The sequence below is a fragment of the Triturus cristatus genome, chromosome 1_2, assembly GCF_964204655.1.
Source record: "Triturus cristatus chromosome 1_2, aTriCri1.1, whole genome shotgun sequence".
NCBI classification, from domain to species: Eukaryota; Metazoa; Chordata; class Amphibia; order Caudata; family Salamandridae; genus Triturus; species Triturus cristatus.
In genome coordinates, this window is record NC_140580.1 from 710,516,043 (window position 1) to 710,532,456 (window position 16,414).

The following is a 16,414-nucleotide window of genomic DNA, read 5'->3' on the forward strand; positions in this document are numbered from 1 at the left end:
TTCTTTCTCCCTATTTTCTCTTACCTTGCCACACTCTCTGGTTCCAGTGGGATTCTATCAATGAAATGGATGAGTTTTTCAGCCCTATTCACACGTACCAGGTCTGTAACGTGATGAGCCCAAACCAGAACAACTGGCTGAGGACTAACTGGGTGCAAAGGGAAGGCGCTCGCCGTGTTTACGCTGAGATCAAGTTCACTCTCAGAGACTGTAACAGCATGCCTGGCGTGCTAGGGACCTGCAAGGAGACCTTCAACCTCTACTACTTGGAGTCTGACCGGGACCTTGGTTCTAGCACGCGGGAGAACCAGTTTGTCAAGATAGACACTATTGCTGCGGATGAGAGCTTCACCAGTGTGGACCTTGGGGTAAGGCGCCTGAAACTGAACACAGAAGTCAGGGGAGTGGGGCCTCTAATGAAGCGGGGCTTCTATCTGGCCATTCAAGACATTGGGGCCTGCATCGCAATTGTCTCGGTCAGAGTGTACTACAAGAAGTGCCCGGCAATGGTGAGGAACCTAGCCTCGTTTTCGGAGGCAGTGACAGGGTCTGACTCCTCCTCCTTGGTGGAGGTGCAGGGAGAGTGTGTCGGGCACTCAGAGGAGAGAGACACACCCAAAATGTACTGCAGCGCAGAAGGGGAATGGCTCGTCCCCATTGGGAAATGTGTCTGCAGTGCTGGTTATGAGGAGCACAGAGATTCATGCATAGGTAAGTGTGACTGACTGGAGTTTGCTGCTTTATGGTTGCTGATGTTGAATCACTGACTACTATCTGTTTTTCTTTGATTTATTATTCAGACAATTTCAAGCAAATAAAATCTTGCCAAGAGCATTTATCAGCATTCTCATCTGCAATGTTTACCCTGCCCGGGCAATTTGCAATAAAGTTAAAGTCTTACAGCTAAACTTCATTAATAAATAACATTAACAAAATCCATGAACAGCTCCAAGGGATGTATGTTAGTTCTCAGCATATCTATCTATCTATCTATCTATCTATCTATCTATCTATCTATCTATCTATCTATCTATCTATCTATCTATCTATCTATCTATCTATCTATCTATCTATCTATCTATCTATCTATCTATCTATCTATCTATCTATCTATCTATCTATCTATCTATCTATCTATCTATCTATCTATCTATCTGTCTGTCTGTCTGTCTGTCTGTCTATCTGTCTGTCTGTCTGTCTGTCTGTCTGTCTATCCATCTATTTTTGTATTCATCCATCTATCTATGTATACACACTTGTCTTGGTGAAAGTTGAAAGTGCATTGCACCAATAAGTCCCTTATTATGAGTGGCCTTTTAAGTTCCTTGGAGCCCTTAAAGGCAACTATAGACTCCATTGGATTTATGCAGTCTTCAGGAAGAACACATATATGTTTTATTTAAGGCTGAAAGCAACCAACATTTCTGGATGAAACTCCAGAGCAGAATGAGGAGTTACTGTGGGAAAAGGACATGGAATTGTTGATGCCCATGGTAATTCCTCATTTCCAAAGGCACCTCAGGTTTTCACTGTAATCTTCCTGTCTCTTGCCCCCCCACCCCTTCCGGAGATACCATTACCCCAATATTGATAACTCTTGGGGAGGTGTGCTTTGATTACTGATAGGAATACAGTGCCATCCATAATGAGGGCATAAATGTGTAACTTTACTTGTATATTCCAATGTGACAAATAATTCAAAGAAGCTGATCTTTAAACATTGAAGTACAAAAAAGGAGAATAACATAACAAATTGGTTCTGCTACCTAATGCGCCTCTAAGACTTTGGTAGCTTGCAGATAGGAGTGTTCTTTATTTTGCAAGGAGTGGCATACCCACTGGTGAAACACAGGCCCCGTAACCTCTGCAGTGAGGGTGGGCACGAGCTCCAGAGGGCCCCCTCAGGCACTGTGCACGGGTTACGGCTGAGAGCTCCTGATTGGGTCTGGAGCGTGTGGGTTCCCTCCATGCACCCCTCGAGTTTCGTTATGCCACTGGGCATACCATTTACATCAGGCGTATGCTTGTAAAATGCCATGACAGTGGTGGAAGTTTGTCTGTTTAATATGCAAGGCTGTAAAATCTATGTAAGTGACCTCACGCTTAAGTGAAGTGGGTAACTGAATTGTTTCTATTGTGTACAATGTGAACTGTTCTTTTAAAAACTAGCACTAATAGAGCGTGGGATTTCAAGTATTGGCAAAGTAGGCCCTTTACATTTGGTTAATATGTATCCATCTGCTTGCGTTTATGCCCCTGTCCTGCTATTATTCGATCAGACTGTGCTCAGGTAAACTTGTGAATGCCTTGCCGACCAAGTCGTGGCTCCAGACCAGCTTGGGTATGAGCATTGGTGTGCAGATGTAAGAGGATACCATTGTTTTAGAAACTAGAAGTTAAACTGTCTGAAGCGTTCGACTCATGCTAGAGTCTGGCTAGTGGGCCCTCGCTGGTGATAGCATTGCGGTAGCCGACTTTGATCATAATTCTAGATCACACAACTGAAGAGTAATTTTCTGTCCACCAATAAGGGTTACCTCAGGACAGAAATATCCAGGTGAAAAACAGCACAGGGATTTCTGCATCAATTTCTGGACAAAGGCTCAAGGCATAAAGAAAAGGTTAAGTGCTTCTGCTAAGATTCTTGTTTACATTTTCATGTATTTAGCCAATAATTACAATTTGTGTGTAGTATAGATTGTCTTGGGAATTATTGATTTATATTCTTTTTCAAGGTTTTAGACCATCAGGTAACTAATCTTTGTACCTCTCTGGGTAGCATTGCAGGCATCACAGTTATCCCAGTATGGATCACTGAAGTATCAACTGACTGACTGCGCTGAAATAATGTCCCAAAATATATATTTTGTATATATTGAGGTTAGTTCCATTAACACAAATTATTTGAAACTTCCAAAAATTGATGCACTTATAAAGTTCTCTGGGTATAGATCTCTCCAATTCCTGCATTAATAATATTTTCAGGGGAGCCTTCATTAGTAGAACTATATATTTTTAAATGTATTTCTAAGATTTGAATAGTGTGCACAACATTTTAGAGCACACCAAATGGAGAGATCAGGAATTAGGGTGAATTTGAAGAAAGTGCATAACTCATTTGGATTCACAGCAAGGCCAGGAATTATTAAAACGTTAGAGAGGCAATGAAATATATTCTTGAAGAAAAGGATTTTCCTGCACTGCCTAAAAGGTTAAGGGTGAAAATAATGTCCATTTATGGAGTGTGAGAGAAGTCTGATGTCTTATAGAACCTTCAGAGAAACATATAAAGACTTGTTTTGTTTTCTCCTTAAGATTTGAAATCCCAATTGTTAGACTATCCTGATACATTCTGAGATGTTTAACTGTTGGTGATCCATTCACTGTATATGAGGGCACACAGCACATGGGAACATGACTTTACAGTTTTATTAATTATTTCAAACAAATATGTTAATACACTATAGCTAGAAGTAACAATGGTCACTGATGTCGGTGAGACAGGACTGTAGCTTTAGGACATCATTTACAAGTGGAAGCAAGCTATTGAAAAAGGTCATACAATTATATAGTGCATCTTATCCATTCAAGACGCCAGAGTACTTTCCATGGACAAGGATGCTGCTCCATACATTTTAGACATTGAGCGGCAGCTCTATGGGATATGGGGAACACTCCAACTGGCAAATTTCTATTTTGCCAGGATTGCTGATAATCCTCACACCAGCCCTACTATTGGTAAAGAATCATGGAAATTCCCAGTTTTGTTTATGCTTTTCACAATGAGACTCTACTGACAATAATTAAAAACCTCGCCATATATATACAGTTCTATCAAATGGATATTACCGGAAAATATTTTGCTAAATTAAGAATATTTTAGCTCTGAACATGGAAAATGTTGTAAATTCATGTGGGTAAGCTATTCCTGTCTCATTTACCAATCTATTTTACACCTACATAACCGCATTAAACAGTAAGTTAAATTTACTTGTGCCAGTGTTGATATAGATGAAAAATATGGCTCCTTGAATAATCCTTAATTTTTTGATGCTGTTTTATTAAATTTTGTGAATGTCTTACATATTTCTTCCTTGTTTTATTTACTAGTTGTAATGTATGTTTAAAACACGCATGTAAAGTGACATAAAGCGGCATAGTGTCAACATGGCAAAACTTTTTTTGTACTGAAAGTGTATACTTTCTATACAAAACCTATGCTAGACAGCGCACCTTTGCATCATGGTGTAATAGTGTCTGCGTGACTCTAGGAAGTCTGTTTGTGTACCAACACAGGGGTAGAGAACGGCAGAAGGACCTATTTAGTAAATATGATTATGTTCTGCTTTCTTACCCTTGTTCAGTGCAGCTTAGTAACATTTGTTGCTGTGCTGCATTGTGCTAAATCTGCACTGCCGTACTTTACCTTGTCATGGGGCCCTGATTTTGGATGGCGTCCTTTGAGTTGTATGGGGAAATAGTGTTATATTACTGGGCTTTGCCATTATGAGCAGAGACGGGGTAAAAACAAAGTCTGTCATCAGCGGGTGTGTTTGTATCTTGTCATAGCCTCCTATGATCAGCCATGGCCCTTGCAGGTAAGAGCGGTGGGGCGGAGAGGCTGGGTTGGCAGGGGGATTCAACAGACGACCACAAGGAAAAATTAAGTAAATAATTAATTTTCCATCATCATCATCATCTGTTGAACCCGCTCCCCCCACCCGCTCCCCCCACCCAGCCCGACCGCTCTTAACTACATGGGGCGAAGCTGCCTATGATATCTTTTTCTTATTGATGTACTATTTTGTAGATTACAGACCAGATTCCAAATATGAAAAATTAAGCAGTGGGAAGAGTAGATGTAAGTTGAGGACAGATGGACATGCAACGCAGTTCCTTTCCTTCACAAGTGATTCTGCCAGTGGGGGCCAGAGTGAGCTAGAATAAGTCTAGAAAGCACCAAAGCAGAGAGTAACCTATTACAGACATCAATAAGTAATCAACCAAAAAGAGTCCCCCTGTGCAATTATTGACTTTCTTTCCACTCTATGTAAGGAAAACAGAAAGTTTTCTTAAAATAACCCTCACCTACCAAGAGTCCCCTTGGTGGCATGCTTCATCGTCGGGTTCCTACTGTCCCGCTGCGGAATGGCGCATGCTACGATCAAGGGAGATGTTTCCATGACCTGCACAAGTTTTTAATTTGGCTGGAAATGTATTAACGGTGTTGATATATCTTAAGTAAACAACAGAACATACCACTTTTACATACACAAATCAACACAACAAAACATTTAAAACATAAAACACAGTGGGGCACTGCACAGAAAAACAGTCCAAACAAAACTCAAAATAACTGTAGGGCAAAACAACATCACATTTCAACAATACAGCACAAAAATACAGCAGTGTAAAAACAATAGAAGAAGAATTCAGAAGTACTTTATTTCCAAGAAATATATTCTAATAGAAATATTACACACATTTCTCGTTCATAAAAAGAAAGACAAAAACAAATAATTTTGGTAAACTAAAACAACAATTCATTGTTATATCCTTCCGTCACGACTACTTGTAGAGTAGATTATACAATGTCAACTACATAAAGATTAAAATGTTCCCTACCCCGACCCGATACAATCTACTGCCGAAAATCTAACATATATTTAAAACCTTTCATTAAAAATAGTGAAAAATTGATCCATATAAGAACAGTTCATGCTGCCCCAATAGTATTTTAAAGTGCAAAGTGCCTTTAGCCAAAAACCAACAGTACATTTGACCCCAATCAGGATTCTAAGGTGCAATATACATAGCAGCTTATTACAACCTTCCCATTGGAGATCCACCAATTTACTTGGCATCACCTTACTGAGTATAATTGCACCCATACAGAGCTGGATCTCGAACCCCTATGGGGAAGCTAATGCCCGCTGGGTCCTTATGATTGTACACAAATATTGACTAATGGCAATGGCTACATCTTGAAATTTAAGACTATAAATCAGCTCGAGCCCCCTTTCTCTTGCTCAAAACCCGTTATTTTTTTAGCACAGGTCGACGTTTCTTTTTCCTTGCCTTGGTGAAGAGTACACAATACAACAATAGGTGGCTCACTGACAATTTTCCAACTCTCTTACAGGGCCACTGGCTATTGTTCTTAACAACCTATGTTTTTAATCCCTTAATATGCCACCCGGGCCAATTCCCACCCTCAAGGGCAGGACTTCATTCCAAAAGTGCTACTCTGGAATATTATATAGGTATTATATAGGTATGAGAAACAAATCCGTTCCCTCCAGTGAGGTTAAATAAGGAATGCCTGTACTCTTGGTTTTAAGATAATGCAAATCCTCTGTCCAACTAGTTTCTTTGGAACTTTGCCTGAGTGAACTCTTTTATCTTGTTAATCGAAAACACTTCCCCTCCTATACACTTCTCTGGGACATTCAGGCACTTTTGCATTATTGTCACCGGAGACAAATAGACGCACAAGGTTCTGGCATCAGCCAGCACACTCTAGGCTACAATCCTCAACTCCCTCCTTACAACTTGGATAATTTAATTTTTAGGGAGACCAAAATGCAATTTTAGGGAATTACCTTCTAGCCTTTCCCATACAACCTGTCTGTTCAAAGCCAGCACCTCTGCTCCATAGAAGGACAGTGGAATTAGCTTATCCTGAATAACTTTGCTTAGTGGCTCCAAGGTGTGGCTGCCAAAGTTACGGTCGAACATTTTCACCCCATTTACTACTGCAGACAGAGCAAGCCTCTGAGTAGCCATTTGTTTATCCCACGGCAGATCATCTGAAAAGGTTAGCTCTAGATATTTATACTCTCTACCCTGCTCTCATCTTACATTACTAAGGAACCATGTAAATATCCTTTTCCTCCGAGTGAAGAACATTGTTTTTGTCTTATCTGCATTTATTGTATGTTTATTTTCAAGGCAGTAAGCATTTAGGGCATTTCATTTCGGTTATGGCCCACTAGGTGTGAGATCCATCACCACCAGATCATCTGCTTACATGAGGCAACTAGTGTGCCTACCTCCAACTTTAGATGAGAAACTGTGAGTAGCAGATCTGAAGTAAACATGCTGACTAGCAGGGGTGCTAAAACGCACACCTGTCGCAAGCCATTCTTCACTGTAAATCCCCTAGTCGAATTCCAATCCCAATCAGATCAATCTGAACCCAATGACCACTGTGGAGCTTTATCACCAGGCGCAACAAGGCTCCAGATATCTCCCACTGCTGTAATTTGCGCCACAACGTATCTCTAGCCACCCTATCGAAAGTCGATTGGAAGTCAGTGAAGCAGAAGCAAAGGCCACATACCGACTCCATTGACTTCCTTGGGACTCCCCACAATGTGAAACAGTGATCCATAGTGGAATGCTTCAGCCTAAAGCCTCCTTGCTCTATTGGAATCAAACCAGTATGAAAAGCGCAGGCTGCTAAGTGCTTTAACAAAGTTTGGGCATATAATTTGAATGGGATATCAAAGAGCGAGATCTGACAGTAGCTTGCTGGCTTATCCATTTTGCCCTTTATATATATGGGTTTCACTATAGTCCCCTTCCAAAACTCTGGGAGGGAGCCCGTCGGCGTTACCCATTGAAAAAATCTGCTTAGGATCGGGCCCCACTTCATTGGAGCTTTTTAAAACATCACCGAGGGAAGACCATCTGGGCTTCTGCCCTAGAGGCTTTCAAGTTACAGATTATCTCGGACAGATTACTGCTGTCTGTGTGTTAGCTATCATTTCGATATCAGAGCTGGCCTGCATCTCCAACCTATTCTCTATGTTTCCACCCCTATCTCAAGAGGAGATAAATGTGAACCAGTCTTCTTCACTTATTTGAGCCTCTAGTGAAGATGGTGAAGTGAGTGTTATGGCGTTCAATAACTGCTATAACTATTTACTATCGTTGTCAACTATTGTCGCTATCATTGCCTCTCAGTTTAATCTACAGACCTCCCTATTTTATGAGCATAAAAGCTCCAATAGGACATCTCAAGACAATCATTTCTGTTTTTTAAATTATCATCATTTGGATTTGACATCCAGTGACGGCGACTCCTATTTACCTCCCTTCTACCCTCACGACATTCATCATCAAACCAAGAATTTCTCTTATCTCTTGGACTGTTACATGGATATGGACCCCATTTTACCAGCATAAATTGACCTAGTAATATATTTATTAGCCTACAGTACCAATCCAGTGAATCATGGCCTGCTTCTAATTGGAAGGTTTCAAAATCCACTGCAGAAAAAGCTTGCAATGCATCTTCCATGATCTGGACTCTGATTCTCTTGTAGTAAACTGCCTTCAATGGGTTAAAGCATGTTGACGTGGTGAGAGTCCATCTTTCAACTCCAGGCAAAGGTCAAGATGATTGCTGGGGCCCAAATCTGCAACTCTTAAGTAATTTAGCCATTGGAACTGGTGAACGGGGATCCTCACAAAGTCTATGGTCAGCTTACTATTACCATGCTTAAATGATTTCCCAGCCGGAGTACAATAGAACACATCACAAACACAAAAAATCTATAGACAACAAACATTCACTGATATTGTTGCCATTCATTACATCACCAAAATCCTGTTTTCATAATATGGTGGTAAAAGGTTTAGAGGAAGCACTGCTTTAACTTACCACCAATGACACACAAAAAATGCTAGCCAAAAATGTTTTGTGTCCGACCCTAAATCTTTTATCTATATGCAGTTGGAGCATTTGAAATAAATAGTTACTTTTCATGATTATTGTCATTTTTACAATACTAACTCAACCCGCAGAAAAAAATGGCGTTAAACATGCTGCACATAGGCTGCACCATAGTCTTTGCAAAAGTTAAGTGGTCACATTTCAGCTGTTAATTGCTGTAGTCTGGAATTTAAACAGGTGACAGTTTGCCCATATGGTGCTATCATCCACATTTGATGACGTTTTTACAAAGACATTTGTCTGAGGATGGAAACAAACACTAACACAGTTAAATGTAGAACAAGAAGTGTGGAAAGAAATATTCCTTCCTTGTCGTTAAATTTATGTTTACATCACAGCATTCTGGAGTATATTTACATGGAAATGTTGCAGTGCAGCGAGCAAATTTGCAGCGCCGGGCTGCGTCATTTAAAAAACTCTGGGATGCACCATATTTACAAGAATAAGGTGCACCCCTGTGTTTTCCCTTGCAGTTGGTGCTAAAAAAAGCATCTTAGTGTCAACACAGACACCCATGCGCCATAGTCTGTGTTGCAGGGATGATTGTTTATGTGCATATAGATAATCTTTAAAGGAGATTTGCTCTCTCTATGTGTGCTGCAGAATGCACCACACATAGAAAGAGAAAAAAAATAAGAGAAATAAAAGTATTTCTCCTTGTTGCGCCATTCTAACGCCTGCTTTTCAGTAGCGTTGGTTTTTGGCGCTGCGTCACATTTACAGATCCTTGTAAATCTGAGGCAGCGTCAAAAAGCAGTGGGTGTTGCGGTGGAACGCCCACTGCAACACCCATTGCACGCCACTTTTATGCCGATACCTGTGTGAAAGGGAACGATATTTACAAAGCAGCGTTAAGTCAGGCAACGTGGCTTAACGCTGCTTTGTAAATATGGAGCAGAGTATTACGCCAATGGGACGTCGAAAAAAGTGACATTCCATTGGCGCAATGCCATTGTAAGTATACACTCTGTTCTCAAAGCAGCAGCTATTTCACGTAGAGTGCAATCAAAGCAACACTTGGTATAAGAGGGTGCTCAGAGTTTAGAGGGATTCTAAACATCATGTATCTCTTTAAATTAAGATGTTTTAAATTTTGAAGTGCCTCGTAATAGGGTACATTATGATAAATATGAAATATACAAAATAGCTCAGAATGGCAGATGGAGGGGTTGCCTGAACCCCTGTAGAATGAGCACAAACTGAACCGGAAACTAAAGATATATTTTAGCACATACACAAGACGCGTCAAATAAAAGAAAAACGCATTTATTAAAGGAAGTGTGTACATGTAGCATTAGAGTACATGCTTTAAACTATCTTAATCTGGTTTATGAGAGCTGCAATGTTAATACAAAGGCGTCTCTGTGTTGAAAAATCACAGCAAATGATTAATTGCTGGTGAATAGCAATTTATATAGATTCTGATAAATGCGTGTAGTTTTCTTTCTTAGATCCATCATGTACTTTCTAAAGCATTAAAATCCGCCTTGTTTCACTGTGAGCTAACATTTTAGAATACCTCTAGAATAATGATGCAAAATATGCCACATATTACTTCTTTTCTCTATTTGAAAGTTCCCATTTCTTTGCCGCAAAATGACCGTGCTTTTGCCACATTATTCAGGCAAATGAGAAAAATAATTTGGTTTTCCATTTGCAATGATATATTGATGTTGTCCCACTACCGTGCCTGATCATCCCCTATATAATTGTACTCCCAGATATTTTATGCCTTTCTGAGACGTAATGTTTGAGATGGGAAGTGCCTAACAATTTGTTCAGTTGATGTTATTACTGCAAAAGCGTGAAATATGTCTACAAAGGTCATACATCTTTTAACAGAGTTTTCAGATCTATTCAGGCGAGTAATGCATCCTCTGCATTTAGAATAATGTTCTCTTTGTTTGTGGCAATGACTGTGCACTTATTGCCTTGGCTGCTCTAAGGGGGATGAAGATGAGTGTTCCAATGCTAACCGCAATGGGATAAAGGAACACCATTGCCTCCCCATCCCGTGTACATAAGGGTGTCTTGGCGCTGAATAACAGATGTTTATTGTTACCCTACTCAATGGTACTCACTTTATCGAACTCAGAAGGATGAAAAGCTGAGTGGATCTACCGCGATTTAACCTGTGACCATGAGGTTGAACTCAGACCCCTACATTGGATGCATTAGTCTATTAAGCCACCAGACCTGATGAGTTCAAGATGTATTTGTTGCAACTCGCGCATAGAAGCACAGAGATGCTGAGTCTAGCTGATCGCTCCTTCTGATCATGTAATTTGCCTCCGTTTCTATTGTATGTGGACAACTCTTTTAAAGCTTTTTTAATACTTGTTTTAAGTAAACTTGAATGTTATCACCTTCTGAACCTGATTTAAACTGTGTCTCACTTCGTGTAACTTGTTTATATTCATTTGCACGTAGCGCTGAGTTTTATTCTGCCTTACCTGAAATTGTTTGTTGCCCCTCCCCGGTCCACCACGGTTGTAGTCCCGATTGATGTGGAGGGAGAAAAAGGCAACTTCCGGTGTGTAGGAGTTGGCGCTCTAGCCTTCGCGCCTTCTTCCCCTTAAACAGGATGCTCTGGCGAACACGCAGCGGACGCGCGCTGTGGGCGCGCCAAAGGCAAGCCCTTCTGCACCCGTCCGCGCCAGACCGGGCCCAGGGGCCTCGAATTATGGTGGAGTTAGCACAAAATCCATCTTCTATAGTCCTCATGTACTCCATGCTCTGCGTACTCAAAATTTAGATATGTGCATGCACTCTATGACTACATTAAGTGACGAAATCCAACACACTCAGTGTTCTCACTGTGATTTCTCTTTTACACCTAACTGTATAGTATAGGAATGTTCGGATACCCCCGTTGAGATAAATATGTTCTTGCTGAACTGTAGATCTGTCCCTAAACATACTACTGAGCTTGCCATTTTACTGGAAGACCTAAAGCCTGATGCCCTTTTCCTTACGGAGACATGGCTACACACTGAGTCTGACCCCTCCCTTGTTCATACCATTCCTCCAGACTATTCTATACGTAGGACTGACCGGAAATCTGGCAGAGAAGGAGGTATAGCTATTATTTTAAAAAACATTTTTGATTGTCACAGCACCGAAAGCCCCTTGGCCGATTGTGAGAGCATGTCTTTCGCGCTGAAGATATCCTCGACAAGTACTTTCTCGGGCATCCTGGCATATCGTCCTCCGGGCAATGCAAATAATTTTATTAAGGCATTGCCTAATGTAATAGCTGATTTCGCTATAAGGCCCACAAACTTTACTTCCTTGGGTGATCTTAATCTTCATATGGATGATCCCACTAACAAAATGGCACTGGAGATGACTGAGAGCCTAGCAGCTCTCCAGTTTAAGGAGAAGGTGGGAAAACACTCTAAGGGTCATCTTTTGGATCAGGTTTTTAGTAATTGTGATAAGCTCACTACAGGACCCCCCACTCCCTCTGCCATGGACTGACCACTTCCTGGTCCCCATAATATGGGAAATTACCAGCTTTGAGACACCTGCTAATAGTAACATAGTATGTAGACGTAACTGGCCTAGACTTTCAGTCGATCAGTGGAAATCCATCCTGGAAGCCAATAGACCGCCCCGGGAGGATAATTGCACCGTAGGGAAAGCTAACTAGGAGTTTCACTCCTGGATTCAGGTTTCACTGGACATGATCCTTCCAAAAAAAACCTGTCCCTATGTCGCACAGGCCGAAAACTGCTCCTTGGTATACTGATGACCTACGGACACTTAAACGACATAGTAGACGGCTTGAAAGGAAATGGAGACTAGACTATTCTGTTCTTAGTAAAACAGAATACAGGGCATCCATTAAACATTATAAAGCTGCAATTAAAATCACACAAGCCACTTTTTATGAACGCAAAATTATGTGTGCCGCCAATTGCCCCAAAGAAATTTTTAAAATTGCTAGGACTCTTACTCACCTCCCCCAGAAACCCCCCAGATTAGATGACCCTACAGCACATTGTAACATGCTAGCAGACTTTTTTTCTAAAAAAATTCAAACTATCTATCAGGCCTTTCCACCCTCTCATACCACAAGTCTTACAACCAGATTAGGGGAATACATGGAAAAACCCTCACCCCTTTTAGAGCACTTCCCCCCTCTTGATCTTTCTCTCTTAATGACCATCATAGCTCATATAAAATCTGGTTCCCCCATCGATCCCGCCCCTCCTCAAGCACTTACCCTGGTATCTGACACTATTGGCCCGCCAATGCTGAACCTGCTTAACTCCTCCCTATCCACGGGGACAGTTCCATCAGCATGGAAAGGAGCTATGGTAAAAGCCTTATTGAAAAAACCCAACTTGGATCGAGATATTCTGGCCAACTACCGCCCCATCTCTTTACTACCGTGGATAAGTAAGATACTGGAAAGGTATGTGAATAACATCTTGGTGTCCTTTTTAGAGGACAATGGAATACTTCACCCCTCTCAGACTGGGTTTCGCCCGCAAATGGGCACCGAGACGGCCCTATTACCAGTAACTGAGGAATCAAGAAGGATTTTAGACTTAGGGGGTAATGCTGCCATTATCCTACTTGACCTCAGTGCTGCTTTTGATACGGTTAACCACTCCACACTATGCACTAGACTCATGGACGTGGGTGTGTCCGGTATGGCACTTCAGTGGCTGAGATCTTTCCTCAATGGCCGTTCTTTTAGGGTTTTTGAAGGAGATAACGTATCTAATCAGTATCCCCTCCACTGTGGAGTTCCTCAGGGCTCTGCACTGAGCCCCACCCTATTCAACATATACCTGAAACCTTTGGCAGAAATTGTCCATCCATATGGCATAACAATTGTCACATATGGTGATGATACCCAGCTTGTGGTGGCTCTTAACCATCTGGAAGGATCATCTAACACCCTAGCTTGCTGTTTACAAGAAGTTGCCAAGTGGATGGACCAATCATGCCTTAAGTTGAATGGGGATAAAACGGAGCTCATGTTGCTGGGCAACGCCCCTGTTTTTAATCCAACATCTTTATGGCCGGTTTGCTTAGGCCCTGCTCCCTTGCCCAAAGAGCAAATTAAGAGTCTCGGCATCTGGATTGATCAATCACTCTCATTCAGTTACCAGGCAACTAAACTGTCGTCCATTTGTTTTGGACTCCTGAGGATGCTCCATAAAGTCCTTCCCCTTCTGCCCTTCCATGCCAGAAGAATCATGGTTCAAGCACTGATACTTTCCCGCTTGGACTATGGTAATGCACTCTATCTGGGAGCACCTCAGTATACCATTAATAGACTGCAGGTAATACAGAGCTGCGCGGCTCGCAGACTTCTCCAGATTCCGTGGTGGAAATCAGCAAAACAAGCCATTGAAAGCCTGTACTGGTTACCGATCAAACAAAGGATGCAATTTAAGGCTATGTGTCTTTCTCACAAGGCCTTCTGGAGGAAGGGTCCGGTCATTCTTCAATCACTCATCACTCCCTATCACCCAAACAGAGATCTTCGGTCGTCCGATTCCTTTCTTGCACTTAAACCTAGGATAAGAAAGACCAGATGCGGTGGTCGCTCCTTTTCCTATAATGGTGCTGTGGGATGGAATGCCCTCCCTCTTCAACTACGCAAAGAACCCAACCTCTTATCCTTTCGTAGGCTCTTAAAAACTTGGTTGTTATAGCTTTCCTCTGCCTCTGTGACTCTGCTTTGTGTCCTCAGCGCTGGGAGGCCTACGGGTAGCCATCGCGCTCTACAAATCTCATTTTCATTTCATTCATTTCATTTCATTTCATTTCATTCATTTCAACTCACGATTGTCCATTGAATATTGTCGTGAACCTTGATTTCTTTGAATCTCAATTGTACCTGAAAGAAGACACCTAAAACATTCTCAGCGACTAGGGAGATAGCTGTCTCAAGGTCAAGCATGGCATGTTTTGCAGCAGCCTACATCCTATTATGTACATGTTATCTCTGGCTTCTCTATTCTACTGAAGATGAGTCTGACTCATAACAAATGCATTATCGTATGGGATGTATCACTGAAGTTTGTTCGCAAGGACATTTGCCAATGTATTGATGTATCCATTTATGAAATACATGGGCAGTGATGGCCTATAATGTGCACTCTCTTTCATATGCGCTCACACATACAGAAACACACACCCATTCACAGCATGCATGCTTACACAAACATTCATACATACACACACGCATGAACACACTCAACATTAAAAAGAAAAACCGACGGGCTGTCAGCGGTGAGCTTGGGTGGTATGAGGGAAGCCTCAGTTGGCTTCTGAAGGAAGATACCACCTCCTCCTCTCATTGGCTGACCTTGTCAAAGGTCGGCCAATGAGAAGAGGACCTTCCTTACCTTATCATAGAGTGAGGTGGAGTCAATGAGAGTTGCTGACACCACCCCACCCTATGATGAGCGCCACTGATGGACACTCAGCTCTGGGATATTCAGGGTTTATAACTGAAGTGCTGAGGTCCAAGTCTATCAGTGAGGCTCCCCCTGGTCATGAGGGGAAGGCTCACAGAAGACTCTACCTGGAAGAAGAGGTCACATTCACCAGGCTGTGAAATCTGCAGCCCAGCGAATTCTGGCTCAGGCAGCCAAGTATCTGAGCATTTAATGCATGTACAGTGCCTGGCTGCCTGACCAGACCAATTTAGAGTGTCTGTCAGACTGTCCTTTGCTCAGCTGACATACGCTCTACCTGTGTTGGAAACACGTGGAAGGGTGGGGCCCCTCCGACCGCCTTCATGACGGGCCACAGCTGGACATGGTCATGAACCTTTCTCAGTGTGGATCAAGGAGGGAGCTGATAAGTAATGCTTCCTGAAACAATTTAAACAAAATTAAAGTTGTGTGTACTTCACAGAACCTATGAAACCGGTTATCCCCTGGGAACTACCCCGACATGTTTTTAGGATGGGTCACCCAAAAATTCCTTCCCTTGCTTTCTGAATAGTATGAAGTGGGTTCACAATGTAATCTCATTTTATCTGTTAGTTCCTACATCTGGGGGGTGGGGGGGGGGGTCTAAACATTTATAGAAAATATCACTGATATTAATGAATTATGTTAGTTTAGTGGCCATTAACATGTCATACCAAAACACATGTATTTGTAAAAGCCCAATTTTATACCTTGGCTATCAAGGTACTAAATAACAAATGTGTAATGTTACTCAAATGGTATTCATTTTACTGACCTTGGAAGGTTGAAATGCTGAATAGACCCACTATTGAACATTGAGTCAGCTATAGGTCCCTGCAGTGGATAGAAGTAATCCAATTAGCCATCAGATGTGGGTCTTTGTCATTTAGCGTTACATAAAAAATTCCATCTGGTTCAAATTTATTCTGCAACTGGAATGCTAAAAACCTGCATTATTATTGATCATTTTTTGCAAAAGGGGATTTTTTTCTTGTTTGACATTTCTTTAGAAAATGCTGTCAAACAAAATTTTTGCTTCAGTCATTCAGTGAAGTGTTTCCTTAAGTTCATCCTGCATATGTTGTACAAGAATCCTAACAGCTTCCTCTAAGGTAGCCTGTGCCTTCTTTATTTAGTTCATCCCATGTTAAGCTTCTTGCAACATTCACCACTTCAAAATGCCTTGGCTAATGACCATAATGTATAAAATCAGTATGCCTTATATAACCTT

General features: G+C 41.6%; 1 protein-coding gene across 1 annotated transcript in view; it reads left to right on the forward strand.

The window, feature by feature from the left end:
- The window catches only part of EPHA8 (EPH receptor A8), an 876,683-nt gene that overhangs the window by 337,922 nt on the left and 522,347 nt on the right, over positions 1-16,414 (forward strand). Inside the window, exon 2 of the mRNA XM_085608587.1 lies at positions 48-711. Coding sequence (XP_085464713.1) covers positions 66-711 — 646 coding nt within the window. The 5' untranslated portion in view covers positions 48-65. The remainder of the gene's footprint in view (positions 1-47; positions 712-16,414) is intronic.